General features: G+C 40.9%; 2 protein-coding genes across 4 annotated transcripts in view; one reads left to right on the forward strand and one right to left on the reverse strand.

Annotated features, from left to right (window-relative positions):
* Positions 1–24,595, forward strand: part of rassf4a (Ras association domain family member 4a) — an 83,414-nt gene that overhangs the window by 27,216 nt on the left and 31,603 nt on the right. For all 3 annotated transcript variants that reach the window (XM_007899047.1, XM_042336614.1, XM_007899046.2), the window contains exons 2-3: positions 18,673–18,773; positions 20,098–20,173. In XM_007899047.1, coding sequence (XP_007897238.1) covers positions 18,715–18,773; positions 20,098–20,173 — 135 coding nt within the window. In that variant the 5' untranslated portion in view covers positions 18,673–18,714. The remainder of the gene's footprint in view (positions 1–18,672; positions 18,774–20,097; positions 20,174–24,595) is intronic.
* On the reverse strand, positions 8,881–14,216 carry LOC103182145. The gene is made up of 5 exons (XM_007899024.2): positions 14,075–14,216; positions 13,198–13,290; positions 12,592–12,706; positions 11,685–11,765; positions 8,881–10,031 (listed from the first exon to the last, which is right to left on the reverse strand). The coding sequence occupies exons 2-5, from the start codon at positions 13,259–13,261 to the stop codon at positions 9,956–9,958; spliced, it is 336 nt and encodes a 111-aa protein (XP_007897215.1). The 5' UTR covers positions 13,262–13,290; positions 14,075–14,216; the 3' UTR covers positions 8,881–9,955.

Consider the following 24,595-nt stretch of genomic DNA (forward strand, 5'->3'; position numbering starts at 1 on the left):
TTCTATCTGAACTCGAGCCAACAATCACATTCTGCAGGAACCTCAAACTTTAGCCCAAGAGTTTATTCTGACTTGGCATGTTTTTTTTTGCAGCATTTGTTGTAACCTATTCAATGAAATAATCTCCATCCCTGCCAAATGCATAAATATGTAATTTGAATCATTGGAAGTAAAAATGCATCAGTCTTGAAAATGCCTATCATCATTGATGAGAAAATTATGCAGCTTTTAGTATTGGGGCTAAAAATAATCTGTGAATTCAGCAACGTGACGAGTCGGAATGGCAAACACATGGACGATTGCAAGACACAGGAAAAGAACGTGATTTAATGGGGATGACCATTCAGATGATTTAAAATATATCTTCTGAGTGAGTCACACAAGGTAAAGCCCAAGCATGAAATGCATGGGAATCATTTCTCTGTGCGATTAAATACAAAGAGAACATTTTCCATAAGACCGTAAGACATAGGAGCCTGCTCCGCCATTTAATAAGATCATGGCTGATCTTCTAATTCCACTTATCCACCCTATCCCCATATCCCTTAGTCCCTCTATCCTTTAGAAATCTAACAACCTCTGTCTTGAATATGTTCAATGACTGAGCATCCACAGCCTTCTGGGGTAGAGAATTCCACAAACTCACTACCCTCTGAGTGAAGAAATGTTTCCTCAACTCAGTTCGAAAGGGCTGACCCTTGATCTTGAGACTAGGAGCCCTAATTTTAGATTCTCAAACCAGGGGAAACAGTCTCACGGTATCTACCCTGTCAAGACCCTTAAGAATTGTATAGGTTTCTATACTATCACTTCTAATTCTTCTATATTCTAGAGAATATAGGCCTAGTTTACTCAATCTATCCTCATAGATCAACCCCCTCATCCCAGGAACCAACCTAGTGAATCTACGCTACACTCCCTGTAAAGCGAGTATGTCCTTTCTTAAATAAGGAGACCAAAACTGCATACAATATTCTAGGTGCGATCTCACCAAGGCCTTATACAACTGCAGCAAGACTTCCCTACTCTTGTACTCTAACCCTTTTGCAACGAACGCCAACATGACATTAGCCTTCCTAGTTGCTTGCTGTACCTGCATACTAACTTTTTGTGACCGGTGTATAAGGACACCCAAATCCCTCTGAACACTAACACTACCTAGTCTTTCCCCTTCTAGAAAATAATCCGCTTTTCTATTTTTACTACCTAGGTGAATAACTTCACACTTCTCCACGTTATACTCCATCTGCCACCTTCTTGCCCACTCACTTAGCCTGTCTATTTCCCTTTGCCTTCTCCTTGTGTCATCCTCACAGCTTATTCTCCCACCTATCTTCGTATCGTCCGCGAATTTAGATATGTTAAGTTCTATTTCCTTATCTAAATCATTGATATAGACTGTAAATAATTGAGGCCCAAGCACTAATCCTCTTGGCACTCCACTAGTCACATCTTGCCAATCTGAGGATACGTTTATCCCTATCCCTAACGTGAAGACAGAAACAAAATATTTATTTAATGACTGCCATTTCTTTATTCTCCATTATAATTTCTCCTGTCTCTGCCTGCAGTGGACCCATATTCACTTTTGATAGTCTCTTCCTCTTTATGTACTTGTAAAAACTCTTACAATCTGTCTTTATGTTCCTAGCTAGTTTACCCTCATATTCCATTTTTTCCCTCTTAATCAGTTTCTTGGTTTTCTTTTGCTGTTGTCTAAAGCCCTCCCAATCCTCAAGTTTACTGTTCTATTTGGCAGTATTATAGGCCTTTTCTTTTAATTTTATACTTTCCCTAACTTCTCCAGTTAGCCAAGTTTGAATCACTTTTCCCGTGGTATTTTTAATTTTCACGGGAATATGTGATCACTGGGAATTATGCATTATATCTTTAAATGTTTGCCATTGCTGGTCTACCGTCATTTTTTAACCGAATTTCTCAGTCTATTTTAGCCAAATCTTCTTTCATACCTGCAAAGTTGGCTTTATTTAAATTTAAGACCTTTGCTCTGGATTCAACTATATCACTCAAGTTAATGTTAAATTCCATCATGTTATGGTAACTCTGCCCTACAACAACAACAAGATTCCATTTATAGAGCGCCTTTTACGTCGGGAGAACGTCCCAAGGCGCTGTACAGTTGGGTCAGGACCCGAGCAGAGGGGAAATGGTCAGGGTGAGGGGAGGGAAGGGAGGGAGCGAGGAGGGGGTAGAGTCGAGAGGGGAGCTGAAGGCATGGTCAAAGAGAAAGGTCTTGAGACCGGCCTTGAAGGAGGAAAGGGAGGAGGCGGCGAAGGCACTGGGGATAGAGTTCCAGAGCCTAGGGGCTGAGAGGCTGAAGGCCCGGCCACCGATGGTAGGGCAGTTGGGGCGGGGGATGTGGAGCAGACCAGAGCCAGAGGAACGGAGGGTACGGGCAGGTAGGTAGGGGGATAGTAGGTCAGAGAGGTAGGAGGGAGCAAGGCCGTGAATGGCCTTGTAGGTGAGGATGAGGATCTTGAATTCGATCCTCTGGGGGATGGGAAGCCAGTGGAGGTGAGCGAGGGTGGGAGTGATGTGGTCGCGAAGCCTGGTGCGGGACAGTACACGAGCTGCAGAGTTCTGAATGACCTGCAGCTTGTGGAGGGAGGTGCCGGGAAGGCCGGCGAGGAGAGAGTTCCCATAGTCCAGCCTTGAGGTGATAAAGAGCCTTAACTTCCAGATTGCTGACTAGCCCTATTTCATTATACAAAACAAGATCTAGGATAGTCTGTTCCCTGTACTTTAAAAGTTACACATTCAACGTAAAGCTCACTCAGTTGTTTTCTTGACCCTTTAATAATAATCCTTGCATTTGATATAGCGCTTTTCACGTCTTCTAGACGTCCCAAAGCGCTTCACAGAATATACTGTAAAGTGAATTGACTTTGAAGTACATCCCAATAACTGAGCCATTCTGACTGGTGTTTTCTTGTAAATGACTGTATTTTTTGGTTGATCAGCCGGGTGTCTGATACGCTCGGAAACCCATCACCGGGCTTAAGAGTATCAAAACCAAACTGAGAATTTCACATAGAAATGTTGCCTACACCTGGAAATTTCAATGTATCTTGAAATGGAATGCACACTCTCTCTCCAGAGAGACGGACCACGCTTATCTAATTCTGGACAGTATTAGGTGCAGCTTGTGGTGAGCAAGGCTTGGGGACCCAGAGTGTTCCTTGGTGGTATTGCTAGGGTTTAACCAGCTAAAACCACATTGCCTGGAAAAGAAGGTTAGGCATTGAATGAGGCAGAGCCATTTAGTTAATCAAACCTTCCCTTCCACCAACCAGATAAAGCCTGGATAATGCTCTATTTATTTTCGGGTTCACCAAGACAGTTGAATAAGAGGACACAGGTTTAGAGGTGCGAATTCAGTATTTGTTTACCCAGAGGGTAAACATCCCCAGCACTGCATTGGAGTGTCAGTCTAGACTATGTGAATTCCTGCGTGAGGCATGAATAATAATAATCCTTGCAATTGAAGTCACAACCTTCTGACTCAGAGGTGAGAGTGCTGCCACCTGAAGCTGAGACATAATGTCAAATTCATTCAAAGTGAGGAGATTTTAAGACTGAGTTTACATCTCTCCATTAGTGAGTTATGAGCACAGTTGGATTCAGAAGTGGGAAAGTGAACCGACGGTTCCCATATGATTACTTTACAATGGAGTCCTGTAGCTCAGTGGTTAGAACACTCACCTCACAAGCGGGAGACCTGGGTTCGATTCCCGGCAGGGCAAAATATTGGACAAGTTTCCTTACTCCACATGGCTCTGTTTACGTAGCACAAAGTAGGAACCCGGTTGTTAGTCGATTGGCGGATCGCTTTTCCTGGGGTAATAATTCCTGCAAAAATAATAATAATAAATTGGTCGCTCAATTCATGACTTTACAGTTCGCTGCTGCGTTTTGCCCACAAAATATATAGTCAATTCACTTTACAGTATATTCTGTGAAGCACTTTGAGACCTCTCGAAGACATGATAAGGTGTTATATCAAATGCAAGGATTATTATTATTATACACAGTAGAGAGTGGTCAGTATGCGAATAAGGCACCCGGGAAGTTGCTGGCGGCAGATTATGTCAGGAGAGAATTGATTAGTTATTTGGCAAATAAATGAATTGAGGGTTATGAGAGAGAGAGATTGCTTTATTTTGGATTGACTGGTGGGCTGCAATGGTCTTTTCTGGTTCTGTACTTCTCTATGTGACTATATTGCCTTTGGACTGAGAGAGACACACACACACTAGTGAAGGGAAAGGTGTGTTAGATGAGCTTGTACTTAAAATAATTGTTACCTTATTGCAAACACATGCTCCTCAGATCTTTACAGACTCTTGTTCCTAAATACACACTGTAGCTGGTTACCTAATATACAGCCGATTTATGGTCTGGTACTATCATGCCTTCATGGTTGAATATTGATAAATAAGGTCTCTATTATTCTAACCAGGATCATAGCCAAGATTTCCTCTACATTGCCTCCCATTTGCCCTTGAAGCTGTCATAATAATTCTTGCCTTTGATATAGCGCCTATAATATCACAACATCTCAAAGTACTTCACATTAATTATTGTTCAGTGTAGTGTTTGTGAACACAGCAACCAATTTGCACAGAGCAATGTGTCCTACAAATGGTCAGAAGATGATTAAGCAGTTTTATCTGTGAGATTGTTGGCCAGGACACCGGAAGAAACTCCTTTCTTTTTTCAAATCGTGCCGCGGGATCTTTAACATCCACCTGAACAGGGAGGCAGAGTCTTGATGTAACGATTCCAGTGACAGGTGGCAACCCTATTGATGGCGTGTCATCTTAAATTGTGAGGCAGCTGTAGGTTTCTGAAAAGCTTGGGAAAAACTTGCTTAAGCAAGGGGAATAGCGGAACACAATCCTGTACATAAGGGGGAATGAATTTTAATCCTTGTGCATTCAGAACTATGGTCTGGAGACCAGTCTCTGGTTGGAATGTAGCTGACTGTGTTACAATACCCCTATTCTTGTCAGGGCACATTGCTGTGAGTCATCCAACCAACAACATAAAACATAAATTATTTGGGGATGTGTAGATCACACTGGAGAGTAAACTGCAGCCAAAAATTATAATATTGTGCAAAGAATTGATACAGTAATTTGACTGTAGACAATTGCACCTTTATATAATATTTGTGGTTGATATTGAGGACAAGTGATAGTGGCTTCTCAATCTATGAATCATGACCACAAGAGTGGATCATCCTTATTTGTTTCCACCAGGGTTTCCCCATCAGTTTCTCCTATCCTGAAGGTGTTTGACTCGTCCAGCCAGCGGTTGGGATTCCACAGGTGTAGATCGGTCCCTAGGTCCCCTATTTGAGAGACGATTACTGTGTGTGTGTGTGTGTTTGAGCTCACACAGTGAGTGCTAGCAGATTCACCCCCACAAGAGGGCATCGCAACCCAGATCCCGCCGCACATGATCTCCCACAATCTCGCCAAATCTCACCCAATCTTGCCCAATTTCACCTGATTTCACTCGACCTGCCTTACCCAATCCCATAACACACAATCCCACTGAGCAGAAGTGTGAGAGGAGTTCTTGTTTTTTTTTAGCCGAGATCCACACTCAGCTGTCAGAGGTGTCCCTCAGCTTTGTTGCAACACCTGGTAATAGGAGGCAAATGTGCTTTTGATGCTCACTGTAGAGACTTCACTCTCTTGGACTTGACATAACTACAACAGCTTGCACTTATAAAGAAGCTTTCACATAGGATAACATCTCAGGTGCTTAAATGACCACAGTTGAAATAAAAAGATGATAATAATCCTTAAAAATCCTTGCATTTAATCCAGCTCCTCATCACATCTTTGAGACATCTTAAAGCGCTTCACAGAATATACAGTAAAGTGCATTGACTGTATATAAAAGCATCTTGGACAGATTAATTCGTTGTCGTGCTCACAAGGTGAAGGGTTTTAATTCCGGTAAACTGAATACCTTTCTACTTTTGACACCCACTCTCAGCTTTAAAGTTTCTTTCGATCTAACAAAGTGTCTTCAGAATCCGACCTTTAAGCTTCACACTTTCTGCACAGGGCAGAGGTCCTGTTCAGGTGGATGTTAAAGATCACATTGGCACTGCTCGAAAAGACAGGGAAGTTTCTCCTGGTGTCCTTGCTGAACACCCCCCACCCATAAAAAATTAGTCATGCACTCTATAACTGTGTGGTAAATTGCTGTGTGCAAATCGATTGCCATGTTTGCCTTTGTGGAGTCCTGTAGCTCAGTGGTTAGAGCACTCGCTTTGCAAGTGAGAGACCTGAGTTCAATTCCAGGCAGTGCGAAACCTTGGGCAAGTTTCCTTACTCCACACGCCTAATAATAATCCCTCCAAAACCAAAAACAATAATAAATTGGTCATTTTCCATCTACGACTGTTTGTGGGACATTGCTGTGCGCAATTGGCTGCCGCGTTCGGTCACAAATATACTGTCAATTCATTTTACAGTATATTCTGTGAAGCGCTTTAGGACGTCCTCCCAATGTGAAAAGCGCTATATCAAATGCAAGGATTATTATTATTATTATAACATACACAGTCACCACACTTTACAGCAAATCCTGTGAAACATTTTGAGCCGTCTTCTGATGTGAAAGGTGCTAACAGTGTATCAAACGCAAGGATTAATTTAATTTGGAAGTGATCAGAGATATGACGGGTATGCAATGCTGACAAGTTTCCAAGCAGTACAGCAAAATGCTTTGGTGACTCCAGTTGCTGAATATTGGGTCATAATTTCAGGAAATGCTTGAAGATGAGTTGAGGTTTCCTTCACATCCCTTGAGTCACATTGCTGGGAGATGACATTCTTCTTTGCATTGAGTCATAGACTCACATGGAGACCTTACCCAATTCAGACCAATAACTTTTTAATTCAACTTGAATTTGAGCTCCTTGAAATAGATTAGACATAGACCAAAGGAAATCAGCAACACGCAGAATGAAGTGTCATTGCAATTGACCTCATTTACCCAACTCATTCCAAAATGCTATCGAAATTCAAGTGAACTTTGGGCTGAACTGCTGCTTCGTCAGATGAATGGAGCATGGATCATAGGGCCACAGCTGTTCAGGCGGAAGATATCCTCTCCAGTTTGCCTTGCGAAAGTTCCCTCCGATTTCCCCTACCTCCCCCTTCTTTTTTTTCTAAAACATTATTTTCTGTTATGCTGATCATTGCAGGACTGTCCCTGAAGACGCGATAGAATTTTCAGGCTCGACGGAAGTGAGTAATTGTGCTTTGGGGAAATCTGACCTGCAGCCAGCACCTGCTGTTGAGACTTGATCCCAGTGTTCAAATCACTTCACTTTTAATCACTTTTAATTACTTTTATTGGAGGAAACATCTGACATCTCAGCCAGCTGATTTCAGACAGTTATTCTGAACCAATAAATGGAATTTCTCACTGATTTTCCAGACACTCGATGAGTTTATCCAGCACATGGCTGAGCTGTACAGATAGGGAAGATGCCTGGTTTGATCCCTGCTCTGCCCTCAGTGACCTGGCCTCAGTTTTTTGCAGCTGGAAAAGTGGTGAAATTAATAATAATAACCTTGCATTTGATGTAGCGCCTTATCACTTCTTTGAGACGTCTCAAAGCGCTTCACAGAATATATTGTAAAGTGGGGTGACTATATTTTGTGGGCGAAATGTGGCAGCCAATTGCACAAAGCAGTGTCCCCCAAACAGTCGTGGAATGAGTGACCAATTAATTTTTTTGGTGGGGGGAGAGGGATTATTGCCGCTGGAAAGTGATCCGTCATTTGACTAACAACCAGATTCCTACTTAATGCTAGGTAAACAGAGGCGTGTGGAGTAAGGAAACTAGCCTAAAGTTTTGTCCTGCCCGGGTATCGAACCCAGGTCCTCTCGCTTGCGAGGCGAGCTCTCTACCACTACACTACGAGACTCATTGGCTTCAGCGCCACTGGGAAATACAACCAGGGTTCCTGTTCTTGTTTCTATCCAATGACTTCTATTAGTGGGTGAAGACAGGGTTGGGCAGAGCAGCTACGCCTATCTCTCCCCCATCTTCTTTGACGTCAAATAGTTGGACACTCACTGTCAAGACACATGAATACAAGACACATGGAGGAGGGTAACCAAAGTCTGTTGAATTGTAATCCCCAATATAATTAATAGAAGTTAAATATTTTAAGGAAGGGGGCAAGGGGTTGGGGTGGGGGTAATAAATGGTTATTTATCTCAACATTCAAAGTGTTTTGTCACAGAAATCCAGGAAAGCAGTCTGCGAAGCTTTGGGGATTGATCCTTAACCCTACACCTCGCCTCCTCTTTATCTATCTTTAAAGCACATTAAGACCCACTTCTTCCACCCCGCCTATGGACACTTCTCCCTCCCCCTTCTCTCTTGTTCAGTGTCCAACCCCACTGTGTTTCAAGATGCTACTCTGCATGAAGGGCACTATACAAATGCAATTTGCTGTTGTTGTGACTGTAAGCCACCAGGTGATACTACACCTCACATCATTCATTACCTCTGGTGGCTTGATATTGCATTGTGCAGAGTTACTGACTCTTCCCTCCTTGGCTTCTTGTGCTTATTGAAAATGTAATATAGAAGGTGACTATTTTATTCTGAACTCCAACCATAAACCCATACCAATTGTGCCCCCGAAATCCCTTTTTATACTCACTGGTCTTTTTGCATTGGTTCCCAGTTAATTGTCTTATTTCCTCTTTAAGGGTTATCTAACAGAAACTACTTGCTTCCCGTCAACGTGCAACACATATTCACATACATTAAGACAATTCATGGTGCGCAACATAAAATTGACAACAAAAAAAGCACACAGTATATTGTTTCCTTTATTGCAAGTGGATGAATCTTGGAAGATTTGTCAAGCAAATCCACAATAAAGCTGTGTTTAACAGAAACTTACACCGTGCATTTACATAAAAAATACAGTCAATTCACTTTACAGTATATTCTGTGAAGCGCTTTGAGACGTCTCAAAGATGTAATAAGGCGCTATATCAAATGCAGGAATTATTATTATGATGGTAGTTGCCCAATTAATCCTTTGCTACCGAAGTGGGTTTACATTTTGGACAATGTGAAATTATAAAATATTAAACATGTCATTACAGAGTGATAGCAAACAATTCCTGGGCAACTGCTGTTTGCCTGGTCAAACTGATCTGCTTGATTTTACCAGGCCGAGACTACAATACACATTCATTGAGGGGAGTCTCGACTACATAATAAGCAGTGAGTCAGTGTCGTTAAATGCTGAGTAATATTTTGGTTGCCTGGAATTAATAAGTCGGTCTGACACACTGGACTTGTGCTCGACAAAGCTGTGGGTTTGATTTGCCAATACATAGCCATTGGTGCCACCTTTACTTCTAGTTGGCTTTAAAATAATCTATATTAACATGTAAGAACTGCACAGAAGTCCAAAGGTACACAAAGTAATTGTCAAGGCATTGATCCAACCTAGTAAATTTAAAGTAATGAATTTCACCTCATGAGCATTCTTACAGCCATCTTTAATCTGGACATTAGGTTCCAATTTGTGCTGTTTCAGACTAAAACACCTTATATTCGAAGTGATCTTATTCATCTTTGTGTCTGAAGTTAAATCAGATGCAGACACTTACCACAGTATATTAATGCGACTGATTAATACATTGATTTGTATTAGTGTTATTGATAAGTGATCATATTTACATGCTACAGGATTAAGAAGTGCAATTCATAGTGGTGAGACTTGGATTGAGAAATAATTTGCAATTGATGTGTAATTTAATCCCCCAAAATCTAGTTCTATGAGTCTGCAGCTGATTGGTTTTCTGCATACATTAAACCCAACTGTGGAACGTTGCATGGATGGAATGCATCACACGTCTTTCCATGCGAAGATCATAAGATGGTGTATAAACCTTTTCTTGAAATCATGTTAAGACATATCTGCCATTGGTTTGGATTCTCTTTCATCCTGAAACAACCCACATGACAAAACGTAATGAATCTCAATTTTCACATAACATGTGTCTTAAAAAAAGTCATCTAACCATGAGAGAGAATTTGAGAAGTATTTGAAGAGAAACAATGTAAAAGGGTTTGAAAAAGGAAGTACTCTTAATCTGCCATCATCCAATATCCATACACACACACTTACCAACAGAACTAATACTAATACTGTACTTACATTTGATATAGTACCTTTCATGTCAGGAGAATGTCTCAAAGGATTTCCTGTAATGTGCAGTGACTGCATTTTGTAGGAAAATCAGCAGCCAATTTGCACACAGCAGTGTCCCAAATAAAAAGCCGTGATGTAAATTATCAATTTTATCTGGTGGATTTTTCAGGAACACTTGGCCTGTTTGAGATGAGCAGCTTGAGGGCTGACCGGCATTCAAACCTACTCTGTGCTTTGTCGGCTGAGCTATCCATTATTTTAACACTCGTGTTGCTGCCAAATACCATCTAGGGCAGCTTCCCTCACCCAAAGTCCATAATTTCCCTCTGCGTAAATGATCTGGTTCCAATTAATATTAATTAATTAATAGTATATAAATATCGACCTTCTAGTGCAGCCTCTGTAATGGGTAATGTTCAAATCAGGGTGTGTGCATTACGTGGACACAAGGTAGCTTGTGCTTTTCACAGATTTGATCTTCAATGAGCTATCAAAAATTTCACAGATCACCTCTACAATATTAAACTGCATCAAAAATAGGCATTGGACTCGATATTAACATTCATGGTCTGCGCTGATTACTGAGGTGGGTTTGAGTTGAGAGGAGAGAATTCTAGCCTTCCTTGGAATGCACAGATCATTTTTCTTTATAGCTGACATTTCACAACTCAATCTGACTGCTTACACATTTCCCACCCATAAGCAGAAATATTTTCTTAATTTATTAATTGATCACATTGTGGAATCCTGTAGCTCAGTGGTTAGAGCACTCGCCTTGCAAGTGAGAGACCTGGGTTCAATTCCCGGCAGGTCGAAACCTTGGGTAAGTTTCCTTCACATGCCTGATAATAATCCCTCAAGAAAAAAATAATAATAATTTGGTCACTCAATCCATGACTGTTTGTTGGACACTACTGTGCGCGATTGGCTCCCATGTTTCACCCACAAATATACAGTCAATTCACTTTACAGTATATTCTGTGAAGCGCTTTGAGACATCTAGAAGACATGAAAAGTGTTATATCAAATGCAAGAATTACTATTATTATTATAATTACTGAATGAGCATAATTATCAGCAGATTTACTGCTGAAGTTTACAGACATCCCTGATCATCAGTAACAAAGTTCAGAAATGAAAGGAATAGTAATCTTTAACTTTGCTGATGATCTTTCCTCCTAGTGTACACAGTGTTATATTGTATAAATCGGCAGTTGAAAGCCTTTGAATAGCACAATAAATTCAGTGCAAAATCTTTTGATAAAGATAAAGAAGTGTCAGTAAGATAAAGTAATAGAAATTATGAAGCCTCTACATTACTAATTTTGGAGTCCGTCCGACTCACTCTGTGGCCTAATTCAAGCCCTCTTTGATCGTGCTTTCGATCATCTTAAGTGATACAAAAAAGTTTGGCGCACAAGTTGGGCAAACTTGTTTTGAACTGACCTGTCTAGGCATCGCTGTAGCCATTTTCCATCTTGCTTTTTGTAATGAAGGCAAACTTCTTTGTTCCCCTTCATCATGACTCTGTTAAACCAAACACAATCAGCTTACTTACATTCATATTCATGTTGAACTTGGCTGCAGTTGTGGTTATTGGATCATTGAATCACTTAAGGAAACCAGAAAGGTTCCCCAACGCCCTATCTAATCACGGTTATATGCAGGTAATTGTACCAGGGTCTGCCAAGGCCCCACCCAAAATTTCTTATTGTCTTAGCCTTAAAGCCAGTGTTGTAAAATTTAAAATTATTCAGAATTTTGGAAAATCCTCCAATTTAGGCTTATTTTTGAAACTGGTTGTTCACAGTTTTTTTCAAACAACTGTACTCCCGGGTGAAAGGAAAAGGAATCAGGAGACCTGGAGGAGAGGTCGGGAAGGGAAGAGAATTAGTGAAGATGAGTGGCAGAGCGGGGAAAGGGAGTGGGGCTGTGAACTAATCACCAAATGTTTGTCTGTCTTCCCGGTACTCAGGGACTCTGGCCTGAGAACTTGGCGTCGTGTGAGGCTCAACTGTTGGCTTTTCAAACAATCATCTCAAAGGAATGTTGGCTCCTACGGCATATCTGTGGTCATCGAATGGTCATTGCTGAGTAATGGAAACCATAGAAATGTGCAAAAAATGAAAGTTTTTTTTGGTATGATTTATCTGTGGTTTTGCTGCAGATGTCGTTGAATGTAAGGACACAGCTCCAGCATCATAGCCCTTTGCATTGAGAATGCCATTTATCTTCTCTCATCCAAATATTGGGCATTTGCGTGCTGGGTGGGGTGGTGGGGTGGAGTTAATTGGATCTACTGCCATCTTCTAAGAATCATTATGGTCAAGCAATGGTCAGATATAGTACTTACCGAATTGCAAGCATCTTACAATTGACTGTTCGGTAGATTATGGAGAACTTTGTGACCTGGCTGATATCCACAGAATTCACCAAATTGGAACAATGACATTTGTCAGAAGGTTCGACTGCAAAAGGTTGTAATGTTCACAAAGTTAGTTAAATCAGCAGGTCACTTGATCACAAGGTCACAAGGTTAGTTTGGATGAAGAAGGCACTTTAGCCCATCTGATCTCATCGCTTTAGAACACACTACCCATCAATCCCCACCCCTTTCCATCACCCCTAATCACAGCATCAAGCTGCTTTTTCAATCAGTCCAGTGCAATGGCCTCTAACACCTTTCCTGGCGAGCTGTTCCACTGGTTGAGTACTTTCTCGTAAAGAAACGCTTCTGTCCTGAAATTGCTCCGTACAACTCTAAAGCATAACTTTACAACTCCTGTTGTTCTACCAGGTCATTGAAACGTAACAGACACTGGGACAATCTATTAGTACTCACCTTAAAGTATCTCATCGTGTGAAGCACTTTGAGATATTTGAAACCGATAATATGCTAATATGTTCAAAAGGCAACATTGTTAGTTTTCATACACAGTCTGAGAAATCTGTTACTCACCGAAAGAGAAATACGCGCTCGAAAGAACGATCAGAAGGATTGCAATGCGAAAGTTGAAATCCATTTCCAGCTCACGTTTGATTTCTGCGGTACCTAAGAAAAATATAAATCTTGAACTTTGCATTTTTATGACACAAGAATTTAAGGCTAAGACGATTGTAAACCTATGTTGATTGCTGCATGAAAGTCTTGTAGCTCAGTGGTTAGAGCACTCGCCTCGCAAGCGAGAGACCTGGGTTCGATTCCCGGCAGGGCGAACCGTTGGGCAAGTTTCCTTACTCCACACGCCTCTTGTTTACCTAGTAGTAAGTAGATACCCGGTTGTTAGTCGATTGGCAGATCACTTTTCCGGGGTGATGATTCCTTCAAAAAAAGCATATTAATAAATTGGTCACTCAATCCATGACTGTTTGTGGGACACTGCTGTGCGCAATTGGCCGCCGAGTTTTTCCCACAAAATATACAGTCAATTCACTTGACAGTACATTGTGTGAAGTGCTTTGAGATGTCTCAAAGACGTGATAAGGCCCTTTATTAAATGCAAGGATTATTATTATTATGAGTGGGTTTTGAAGTTTTCAGTTAGTAACTAAGTCACAGAAACTCATCGGACAGGAAGGTCAAAATGAAACCTGCCAAACACCACACAGACCAGCAGACAAGGGATATCCAGAGACCACCAACCATTGTTAGCATTGCACAGTGGCCTAGAGCCCACAAACCCACTGTCTGTGACACAGGGCAGTCAGTACTAGTCGCAACACAGCATTCAAATAACAAAACATTTCTTGCCTAACACATAAGTGGTATTGAAAAGATAAGTAAATTCACATTTTCTATTCAACAAGTATTGCAGTTCAATTTATAATGAACAAACCTGCGTAATTCTTTCAGGTATTCTGATAAAGCAACGCAAGTGCTTTACGTTGGTATCACCTCTACCGAATTCAGCACACTGACAGCCACTCACTCCTGTCGTTTGAAGCTTCTAATTTACTGCCATTATATATTGGCAGAGTTTGGTAATTTACAGGTTAACAGTGAGTAATTTATTGGAATATGTTGCACCTTTGTGACCTTTTAACCACGCTTTGTATGATAGCCAATTGCAGAGCAAGAGAAGATCATTGATTTGAACCTAAATTTTTTTGGCACAAATAATAACTGCTGTAAGTTATTAATACAAGTGAAAGGGTCTGACAGTAGGTTTTAAATATTGGCAAGATGCAAGAATTCTAGAGATTACCTGGGGTCAGAATCCAAACTTTAAAAGATAACAGAATCAGTATGCTAAACGGCTTTGATGGAAATTGTACGGTGTTGACAAGGAAAGCAGGGTATGAATCAGTTAACCATACAGAAGAGATTAACATAAAGGGCATGAGAGCGGAGACCAGACATGTTGATCAACACAGAGCAAACACTTCTGGAGTCATTTTTCACTTCCAAGCAGTGACAGACATACAAGTTTGTTTGTACTAAATATTGCAGTTGGCGGTCAACACAAAGACAACACTCATGTACTCAGTGTATGGCAGGAGCATCTAACCTATGAAACTAGAACTTGTACTTTTTATAGCACCTTATCACATTACAATATCTCATATAGCAATTCCTGCTAAGTGAAATGGTGAGATTGTGGGGAGTGGAGCATCAGTCAGAATGGGTTCAATTTAGGGACTCTATAAACCTCTGTTTAGGAGGAAGTGGTGTTGATAGCTACTTTTCACAGGTGGTCCAGCATTTGCATTTGCCTACAAAATACAGTCACTACACTTTACAGTAAATCCTGTGAAGTGCTTTGAGATGTCCTCCTGATGTGAAAATCTCTGTTTATTGCTGTTATTTTAAGATTACATTCATGTAACTATCCCTTCGCTTTAAAGTGACTTATGGTATTTTAATAATAATAATAATCCTCGCATTTGATATAGTGCCTTATCATGTCTTCGAGATGTCTCAAAGCGCTTCACAGAATATACTGTAAAGTGAATTAATTGTATATTTTGTAGCTGAAACACGGCAGCCAATTGCGCACAGCAGTGTTCCACAAACAGTCATGAATTGAGTGTCCAAATTATTATTATTTTATTATTATTTTTTTGAAGGGATTATTACCCCTGGAAAAGAGATCAGCCAATCGACGAACAACCAGGTTCCTACTTACTGCTCGGTAAACAGAGGCATGTGGAGTAAGGAAATTTGCCCAACGTTTCGCCCTGCGGGAATTGTACCCACGTCCTCTTGCTTGTGAAGCGAGTGCTCTATAAAGCACATTTAAGCCCTATTTTAAAGAAATTCCATACCAATGGTTTTAGTATTTTGTTGCTAGCTTGTACAGTCCATTTCAAACTCTAAACCACTGTTACCATTTTTCCTTGTACTTTGGAAATGAAGTTGAAACAAAATAATCTCATTCCAGCAACTCAGCAATGGAAAGAACATAGAAAAGAACATGATCTGAGTTCAATTTACAATAATAATAATAATCCTTGAATTTGATATAGCGCTTTTCACGTCTTCTAGACATCTGAAAGCGCTTCGCAAAATGTACTGTAAAGTGAATTGACTGTATATTTGTGGGCGAAACGTGGGAACCAATTGCACACAGCAGTGAGTGTCCCACAAACAGTCATGGATTGAAAATGAACAATTTATTATTGTGTTTTTTGGAGGGATTATTATTAGGCGTGTGGAGTAAGGAAATTTGCCCAAGGTTTCGTCCTGCCTGGAATTGAAATTTACAATGAAAATTTACTGGAATTTACAATTACATTTTTGAGATTAGTGATTAGATAAATCAATAGGGTCATTGTCTGCCACTATTGATAATCTATTGAGATTTAGACTAATTAATAGATTAGTCAGTACAGTAAAGTAGTCAGTAGACTAATCTATGTTGTAATGTGGAAAATGAACCAAGTGAACCAACCATAAACTCAGTTCAAATGTTGTACTATTGTAGTAAACATTATTAAGATTAGCCATTGTAATCTATAACGTCCAATTCTCATGCTTTCAATTTTATGTCTATATGATCTGCACGGTCTCTTTTGTAATGTTTTACAATTTCTCAATGTCGGCACTGGATTATTGAAAAATTTTGGACTTGCTCCTTCTGTGGGTGTTGATTCTGGTTTGTGTGGTCACTTCTGATCAGCTGTCCATACTCTATCCAGTTCCTGTCAGACGTCTGGATGAATCTTACATTGCTGACTACACTACACGAGTGCAGGTTGAAGTTCTCTTACTCTCCATTGACCTTTTACTTGGCTTTGTTATGAACAGCTGTAGCTGTATTCATTCCAGATGGTGCAACAGATTAAATGCAGTACTTAACGTTAAGTGCTTTCAGATATTGGCCTAGGCAATCCGATTAATTTTGAAAAGGAGTTCATTAAAACACACTCTTCGGCACCCTTCTACAGGTTGTAGGCAGCCAGGTGGAGAGAGAGTCGGGCTCTGTTCTGCAGAGTGACCCGTCGATGCTCGCTGCCAAGGCTCACACATGGACAATGTCCATGTGAGTGGGGGAGGGAAACGAATGGGACTGAAGGGCAATCAGTACCTGTGGAACTGCACTCCAGCAAGGAGAGTCCACAGACCAGGAGCAGAGAAGTGTACATCAGCAGGGAGGGTTTTTAAAAAATATAATTGGACGTTATTTGTAAAAAGATGGAATATATTGGCATGCAGTGAAAATGGGTGCATTTATGATTTCTCTCCCTGTGTCCTGGCCAACAATTCTCACGTAAAATTGATCATTCACTTATGGCTGTTTGTAGGACATTGCTGTGTGCAAATTGGCTGCTGTGTTTGCCACAAAAGACACAGTGACTACACTTCACAGTAAAATTCCTGTGAAGCATTATATCAAATGCAAAAATTATCTTATTAAATGTATACTTCCGAATTGAAATGAGTTGACTGCTCATCACATTGTTGTTTGTGAAACTTTGCTATCACAGAAATTGCACGTTTATTTGAACTAACCTCCTGAATCACTAACTTATATTTGATTTTATATATTTCATCTTCTTGGAATTGTTCCTTGGTTGGCATTATTGGTTTCCATTGGTAAACCTTAATGAATGCCTATGTATTTTGCTAGCCAATGTATCATGTCATATTAGAAGATTAAAAACAACTTAACAGAATGTTCAAGAATCTTATTGAGCTTCTCACCAAATAGGCACCTTATTCTTTGCAAGATATGGTTTTATCCTATTGAGTTAATGAATAACCTCCTTGGTTTGTGCAAAGGAAATTCATTTTAGACAATGAACTTGTTTCATTTTATGCAGCGCTGTAATTAAAGACTGGCCTTGCAGTATCTCCAGTATAGATGTTTACAGGTTCAATCAACCCTGCTGGTTCCAAATAGTCACCTGTGTTGGGAAAGTGTAACAGGTATGGGGATTCTATCATCTCAGCTCCTATTAATCCTGCAAGCCAAAGCCCGAATAGGTAGGGTGATGTTAACTGGATAAGCAGCAGGAAGTTTGCAGAGAGTTCCCATATGGCAAGCTATGTGGTTTCAGCTGGTTAAGCTCCAACAATTACCCCCAACACACGCTCTGGGATCCATAAGCTCTCTGCAACCTGCACCTAATACTTTCCAGAATTAAATCCAGGGAGAGAGTGTGCATTCCATTCCAGACACAAAAAAATTGCCATGCATGGGTGGCCTTGCTAATGTAGAAATCTATCTGGTTTGGATACTTTTTCAGAAATTGTGTAAAGTCTCCTGACTGAACAAACAAAAAACGTTACTTATTGATAAAAAGGAAGTGAATTTCTGTTTTGATTACAACAGCAACAAAATTATATTTGTAAAGATTATGTCAATGAAACAAGTCTGAACTTGCTTCCGACATGAAAGGTTTCATTCCCCTTTTGAGGGCCTGTATCTGATACAACTCTTTTAATTTCCAGCCTTTCACTGAATTTCAATTACAATTGACCAGTCACTAGGGACAAGGACTCTTCCCACTCAGCTCCTGTTAACTCTGCAAGCCAAAGCCCTAAAGGGGAGGGTGGTCCTAGCTGGACGAGCAGCTGGAAAGCTTGCCATACAGTGCTATCAATGGCAAGCTATGGTTTTAGCTAGTCAGACTCCAGCAGTTACCCCAGTGCACACTCTAGGGTCCTTTCCTTAACTCTGGCCGACCTGTGCCTAATACTTTCTGGAATTAGGTAAGCAGGATGTGTCCCTCCAGTGAAAGAATGATCATTCTATTCCAACGATCTATCTTAATTTCCATGTGTAGGTGGGATGTGTGGAATTCTCAGTTTGGTTTGGATACTTTTAAGCAAAGTGCTGGGTTTCTGCATGTCTCAGACACCCCCCCAAATAGAATGAACTACAATTAAATATGTTGTTAGCTGATTCTTGCTTCACATTGCTTTTGGGTCATTCATGGGAAGGAGTGTTCAAAAAAGGAATATATTCACAAATTAACGTCTTTGTTTCAGGGGAACCTACTTCTATGAGTGAGTCTGACACTTCGAAAAGTGATGGAAGGAAATCAACAAACTGCCTTTGTTAAAATTAGTGAAGACAAATGCATTTCCAAGTAAGTACGAACATGCATTTCTCTGTGTTAAGTGAAGGTCGCTTCCCTTCAAGGATCACTCTCAATCTTGCTTGGTTCAGAGGGCTGGATTGTTTGAGTCATGAAACTCTATGACCAATGGCAGGTCAATAAATGACTCCAGACATGAGTCAAATATCAGCCTGGCTCAGTTAGTAGCACTCATGGCTCTGAGTCAAAAGCTTGTTGATTCAAAGCTCAGTTGTGTCTTTGAATATACATTCTAGGTTGACACCCCAGTGCAGTGGTGAATAATGCTGCATTGTCGGAGGAGCAGTCCTTCAGATGATATGTTAAACCGAGGTCCTGTCTGGTGCCTTTTCAAGTCGATGTTAAAGATCCCATGGCACGATTCGAAAAGAGAAGGTAGTTTCTCCCGATTTAGTGACTGACAATCCCCCAAACAAAAGTTGGTCACTCACTTCATGGCTATTTGTGGGATATTGCTGTGCACACATTGTCTGCCACGTTCGCCTACAAAAATACAGTCATTGCACTTTACAGTAAAATCTATAAAGCGCTTCGAGACATCCTGATAAGCAAAGCTCTGTATCAAATGTAGGGATTATGATTATTAAGTTATGACAGAAAATGATTCAGCAGCAATTTACAAAGCAAGATTGATTAGAAATTATTATTATAAAAAGTAGTATGGCTGCTGACTTCTCTAAAATATTATTTTATTGTACATTTACAATGAGAACAATAATATTTCTGGATTTACAAATGTATAAATGCTACCTCCCTTCCCTGAAATAAAACCACATCAGTTGGAACCGTGAAATTTACAAGCTGAATGTTTTATTTTGTATCTGTGTTATAATAAATAATAGCAATCCTTGCATTTGGTAGTGCATCTTTCACTTTGTCAAAGCACTTCACAGGATTTACTGTAAAGTGCAGCAATTGTGTGTTTGGAGCTAATTTGTGCACAGCAATGCCTCACAAAAAGCCATGAAGTGAATGACAAATTCTCTTTGGGGGATTGTTGGCCAGGACACCGGGAGAAAGTTTCTTCTCTTTTTGAATAGTGCAGTGGGATCATTAATGTCCATCTGAACAGGGGCAGATGGGGCCTTGGTTTCAAGTCTCATCCAAAGCATGGCACTTCCAACAATGTGGCGCACACCGAGCACTGCACCAAAGTGTCAACATAGACTATGAGTTCCATGTCCTGATGTGAGGCTTAACCCACAACCTTCTGATTCAGAGACTACCAACAGAGCGAGACTGAAAAACATGTTTTCATTCAGAGAATGTTAACTATGTCTCCATTTAATAACAACCTTATCTTTTATGAATTTAGGTCCGAACTGTTAATGTTCTTAAAAACCTACAACTGCTACCAGGAAGGGAAGAGCTTCCAGCTGAGACAACGTGAGGTAGGAGATCTTGTGTATGAATGTAATGGCCATCTGTTTCTCTGACCACCACTTCCACACACTGGGCTGACCTGCCAGTGTGCTCTGTGTGGATATCTCCCAAGATTCTCCAAAGTTAGTCGCTTGGCAGTTCAGCACTGTGCACATGAAAATGTAAAAACAAACAGTCCCTGGGAGTAATTAGGAGGCTAGAATCTTATTTTGACTCAAGACGCTGAGAGATAGTTCCACACAGCTTAGGTTCAGTTCGCAAGCTTCCGATGTTCTTGCAGCCCCTGGCTCAGATTAGTCATATTGTAATTCAGTCCAGCTGCCTGTTAGTTTCAGTCAGAAATTGCTATCAGTCACGGAGTTCAGTGTTTCTGTAACTGGTCATTAAAATGCATCTCAGGAGTGGGCAGGGGAATGGGTGAGTGAGTTGCCATTGTTCTCACTTAAGTTCTCAAGCTGCTTGGAATTTTTAAAATGGCGGCCCGGAGCCTGGAGAAAGAATAGGTGGTTTGTGTGACCTAAAGGAATAGGTGGTTTGTGTGACCTCTCTCTCTCCCTCCCGCATTCAAGGCTCGTCTCAAAATGCAATTCTTTGACTGCATTTTCGTTCATCTTTCTCCTCTCCACGCCCTGAGCTCCCACCCCCAGCTTGGGTCCCAGCCAGCACCGTCAGGCCCTTTGAGACGTCCTCCCAGCATGAAGGGCACTGTATAAATTGTATGGTAATCAAAGACCCCCTCGCCCTCCGTATTCCTTACTAACATTAAACCAAATAAAGGAGCTTATTTAAATGCATAAATTAAATGCAATTTGTGTCTTCACTCCATTTCCTGTGAGCTATCTTCCTTTGAGAAACAGCTTGATGCTCTGGTGGGGGGACAGCAGGGTGGGTGTTCTGGAATGATGAGATCAAATGGGCCAAAGAGCGATCTTCCTTGCTTCACTTGTGGAAGACAGCTGGTTACAGTGTCACTTCCATTTCTGTGTTTGCACTTTGTTTGCTTTCTTGCTGGAGGGAACCCCCATCCTCTCTCTCTCGCTCTGTGGCTCTCTGTGTCACACAGTGTCTGATCTCTATTTGGAGCCTGGCATGGTTGATGTGGCTGAGCGAGAGATTTGGAGAATACAAGAATTTGAGTTGTACTGCAGTCACCAATGGGACTGTCCGTGCCCTATAGGGTGGGAGAAAGGGAATTGATTTTAATGTTGATTCCGTCTACTTCTGATCTGTACAGTTTATGTAAGGAGCATAAGGATTTGCTAGGTGAAAGAAGACCAAGCTTCATCCAATTAGCTTTCCACCATCCTGGCAGTTGCTTGAGATGTCGTTTCCCAAACTATATATTAAACTATGCTCTGTGCATGTGTTCCTTAAGGTTCACCACATGCAGAAGGAATACGGAAAAATCACAACTCACTTTAGAGCAAAGCATTGATTCGTGTGCATGAGATATTCAAAACGGCTTCTCTGCAAGTCTTTTTTTCAAAAAAGGCATGCTTCTGTGACTGATTTCTCGGAAATGCCCATAAACTGAGGAACTGAAACCCGACTCCTAAATTACTTCTGGTGACTCATTTTTGGCCTGTTACCTTGTGCTATTCATTGGTGTTATCTCGACTTAACTATAATAATATAATAATCCTTGCATTTGTTATAGCGCTTTATCGTGTCTTTGAGACGTCTCAAAGTGCATCACAGAATACACTGTAAAGTGAATTGACTGTATATTTGTGGGCAAACTATGAATTGATACTCCAGAACAAAAGGGAGAGGGTGTTTCTGTTATATTAGCCCAAATCCCTTGTGCTTTCTTGGATAACAGGGTTAAGGCTTCTTGCACCTTTTCAATAGATCCTTGTTTTTCAGGCAAAAATGTTCAATTGCAACAGCCTTAAGAGTTGTTTAGTGGAAAATCAGCATGCGCTAAGGCAAGCACACACACGTTCTTAAATTTTCACTTACATACAGACACACCACCTGCTGGGGCCAACACCTTTCATTGTCAGTAAAATCCTGCGGGGATGGTAGAGTGGGTGTCCCTTAATCCCTCCTTCACCTTTCTCTTCGACCGTGCTTACGGTCACCTCCCCGCTCCCTCCGGCTTGGCGTCGTGCTTCGCTATTGTGAAGTGCTCTGTGATGCTACCCTGTGTGAGGGGTGCTATATGAATACAAGTTGTTGTTGTTGTTGCAGTAAGCCGTGCCTTCATTCTGGAGAATCCCATAAGCAGTGTTAGTTTGTTTTCAACGCCTCCCTGACCGATGTGATGAGGAGTGGGGATTATACATTAGACCAGCACTACTTTACTGCTTAATATGAGCATTGCGGCATCAGTTAGAAGATGAGCCTTTGTTTCCCTGCCAGGTTCTCCCCACCTCTGCTGCCACCACCACCATAAATGCCCTTCCTTCAAATAATTTATGCTTCACAGTATAATGTGACACTTTTGCGGTGGACTCTGAATTTCCCGGTTGTAATCACCTTACCCTCTCCTGGATCTTTCCTGTTGTTTCCCTTCCCTCTCTGATAAGTAAATCTAACTATGGCAGATTTAGTTTTGAATGTTACCTCACTCAATGCTCTTTCCTGTCTTCTCTCTTTCTCTCTAGTAGAACACTCACTGTTTTCTTATAATTCCCTGCTTTATTCCAGTTCTCACTTTCCTTCTCGTTTAACTTCAGCTCTCCCAAGACAATCCAGCGTGAAGGGTGCTATATAAATACTAGTTGTCACCCACAATACACAGTCAATCCACTTTACAGTATTTCCTGTGAAAGGCTTTGCGACGTCTCAAATGCAAGGATTATTATTATTATCACACTGTCTCCATCAGCGATGTGCTGGGAAGCATCATTGCCCACAGTGACTGGACTTGGAAGGACAGAACAGGCACTGGGAACAGGGATTCCTCCCACTCAGCTCCTGTTGACCCTGCAAGCCAAAGCCCTAAGGTATAAGGTGGTCCTAGCTGGACAAGCAGCGTGAAAGCTTGCCGGCCAGTGCATTTAATGACAAACTATGCGGTTTAACTGGTTAAACTCCAATAGTTACCCCAGTCCACACACTGGGGTCCCCAAGCCTTGTCTCTTGCCTACCTATGCCTAATACTTTCCAGAACTGGGCAAACAGGATGCGTCGCTCCAGGAGAGAGTGCACATTCCATTCAAATATCAAGAAATTTCCATGTATGACTTCTCAGTTTGGTTTCGATACTCTTAAGCATGGTTACGGATTTCTGCAAGTGTCAGAATCTCGGTCTCACGAGTTCCTTCTGCAAAACTGTCTCCATTTGAATGAAAACACATGAATGAAAGTGACTAACTACAACATTTTCCTCTACTTTCAAGTTGTTTTCACTTCCACATTTTCTGTAAGTCTTTATTTTCCAAAAGACACTTTGCTGTGCACAAATTGCAAATAACAGTCACTACTCTTTATAGAAAAATACCATGAAGTGCTGTGAGATGTCTCAAGAACATAATAAGGCAATTAGCTGCTATGTTTCGCCTACAAAATATACAGTCAATCCACTTGACAATATATTCTGTGAATCGCAATGAGACGTTTCAACAACATGATAAGGTGCTATATCAAATGCAAGTATTGTTAAGGATTATAAAGTGCTATATTAAGTGCAAGGCTTATATTAAAATTATGCCCTTCAGATTTGGTCATTTCCACTACCTTGATCCAGTGCTGTGGGGTGTCTTGTGAAAGAATTGGGGAAGGAAGGATGCTAATCTTGGAGGACCCTCACCTCTCAAGACTTTGTAGACTTTTTAGCAATCTCTGTTCCTACTCTATCACCACAGTTTCCTCATTCGGGAGAAACCAGTCAACTCTCAGCTTCCTTTGGCCTTGAAGAATGCTGCGTTTCTAAATATTTTATACCAGTCGTTGGATCACATTGAAATACACCATAGTTTCTTATTCAGTGGTGTGAAAAAGATTCGGATTTGATTCTCGATTAAGATAAATCGTTAGGCAAGTTTCCTTACTCCACGCTCATCTATTTACCTAGCAGTAAGTGGGTCATTAGTCGATTGGCAGATCATTAATCGGGGGTAATAATCCCTCAAAAAAGATAATAATAATTTGGTCATTCAGTCCACGACTGTTTGTGGGACACTGCTGGGTGCAGTTGGCTGCCATGTTTTGCCCACAAAATATACAGTCAATTCTTTACACACTTTACAGTATTTTCTTTGCAGTGCTTTGAGAACAGCATGATAAAGTGGTATATCAAATGCAAGGATTATTATGTCAGCCTTTTCCAATATGGTGTATTTTTTCTATATCCCCATAATACCCCCTCATAGTTTCCACAGCCAGATATTGCTCAGAGGGGACCTCTGTTCTATCTAGAATCCTGACATTTGTCCTAATCCCATGAAGCCTTTGATACTCATGTTTGTGTTGTCTTAGATGAC

Source organism: Callorhinchus milii, unplaced genomic scaffold, assembly GCF_018977255.1.
Source record: "Callorhinchus milii isolate IMCB2004 unplaced genomic scaffold, IMCB_Cmil_1.0 Scaffold7, whole genome shotgun sequence".
NCBI lineage: Eukaryota > Metazoa > Chordata > Chondrichthyes > Chimaeriformes > Callorhinchidae > Callorhinchus > Callorhinchus milii.

Coding starts and splice junctions, on each gene's coding strand:
- LOC103182145 (XM_007899024.2), bottom strand. CDS start 13,261: ATGGATTTCAACTTTCGCATTGCAATCCTTCTGATCGTTCTTTCGAGC. Junction 12,707..13,197: donor GAGCGCGTATTTCTCTTTCG/GTGAGTAACAGA, acceptor AACCTTTTGCAG/TCGAACCTTCTGACAAATGT. Junction 11,766..12,591: donor TGTAAGATGCTTGCAATTCG/GTAAGTACTATA, acceptor TTGGTTTAACAG/AGTCATGATGAAGGGGAACA.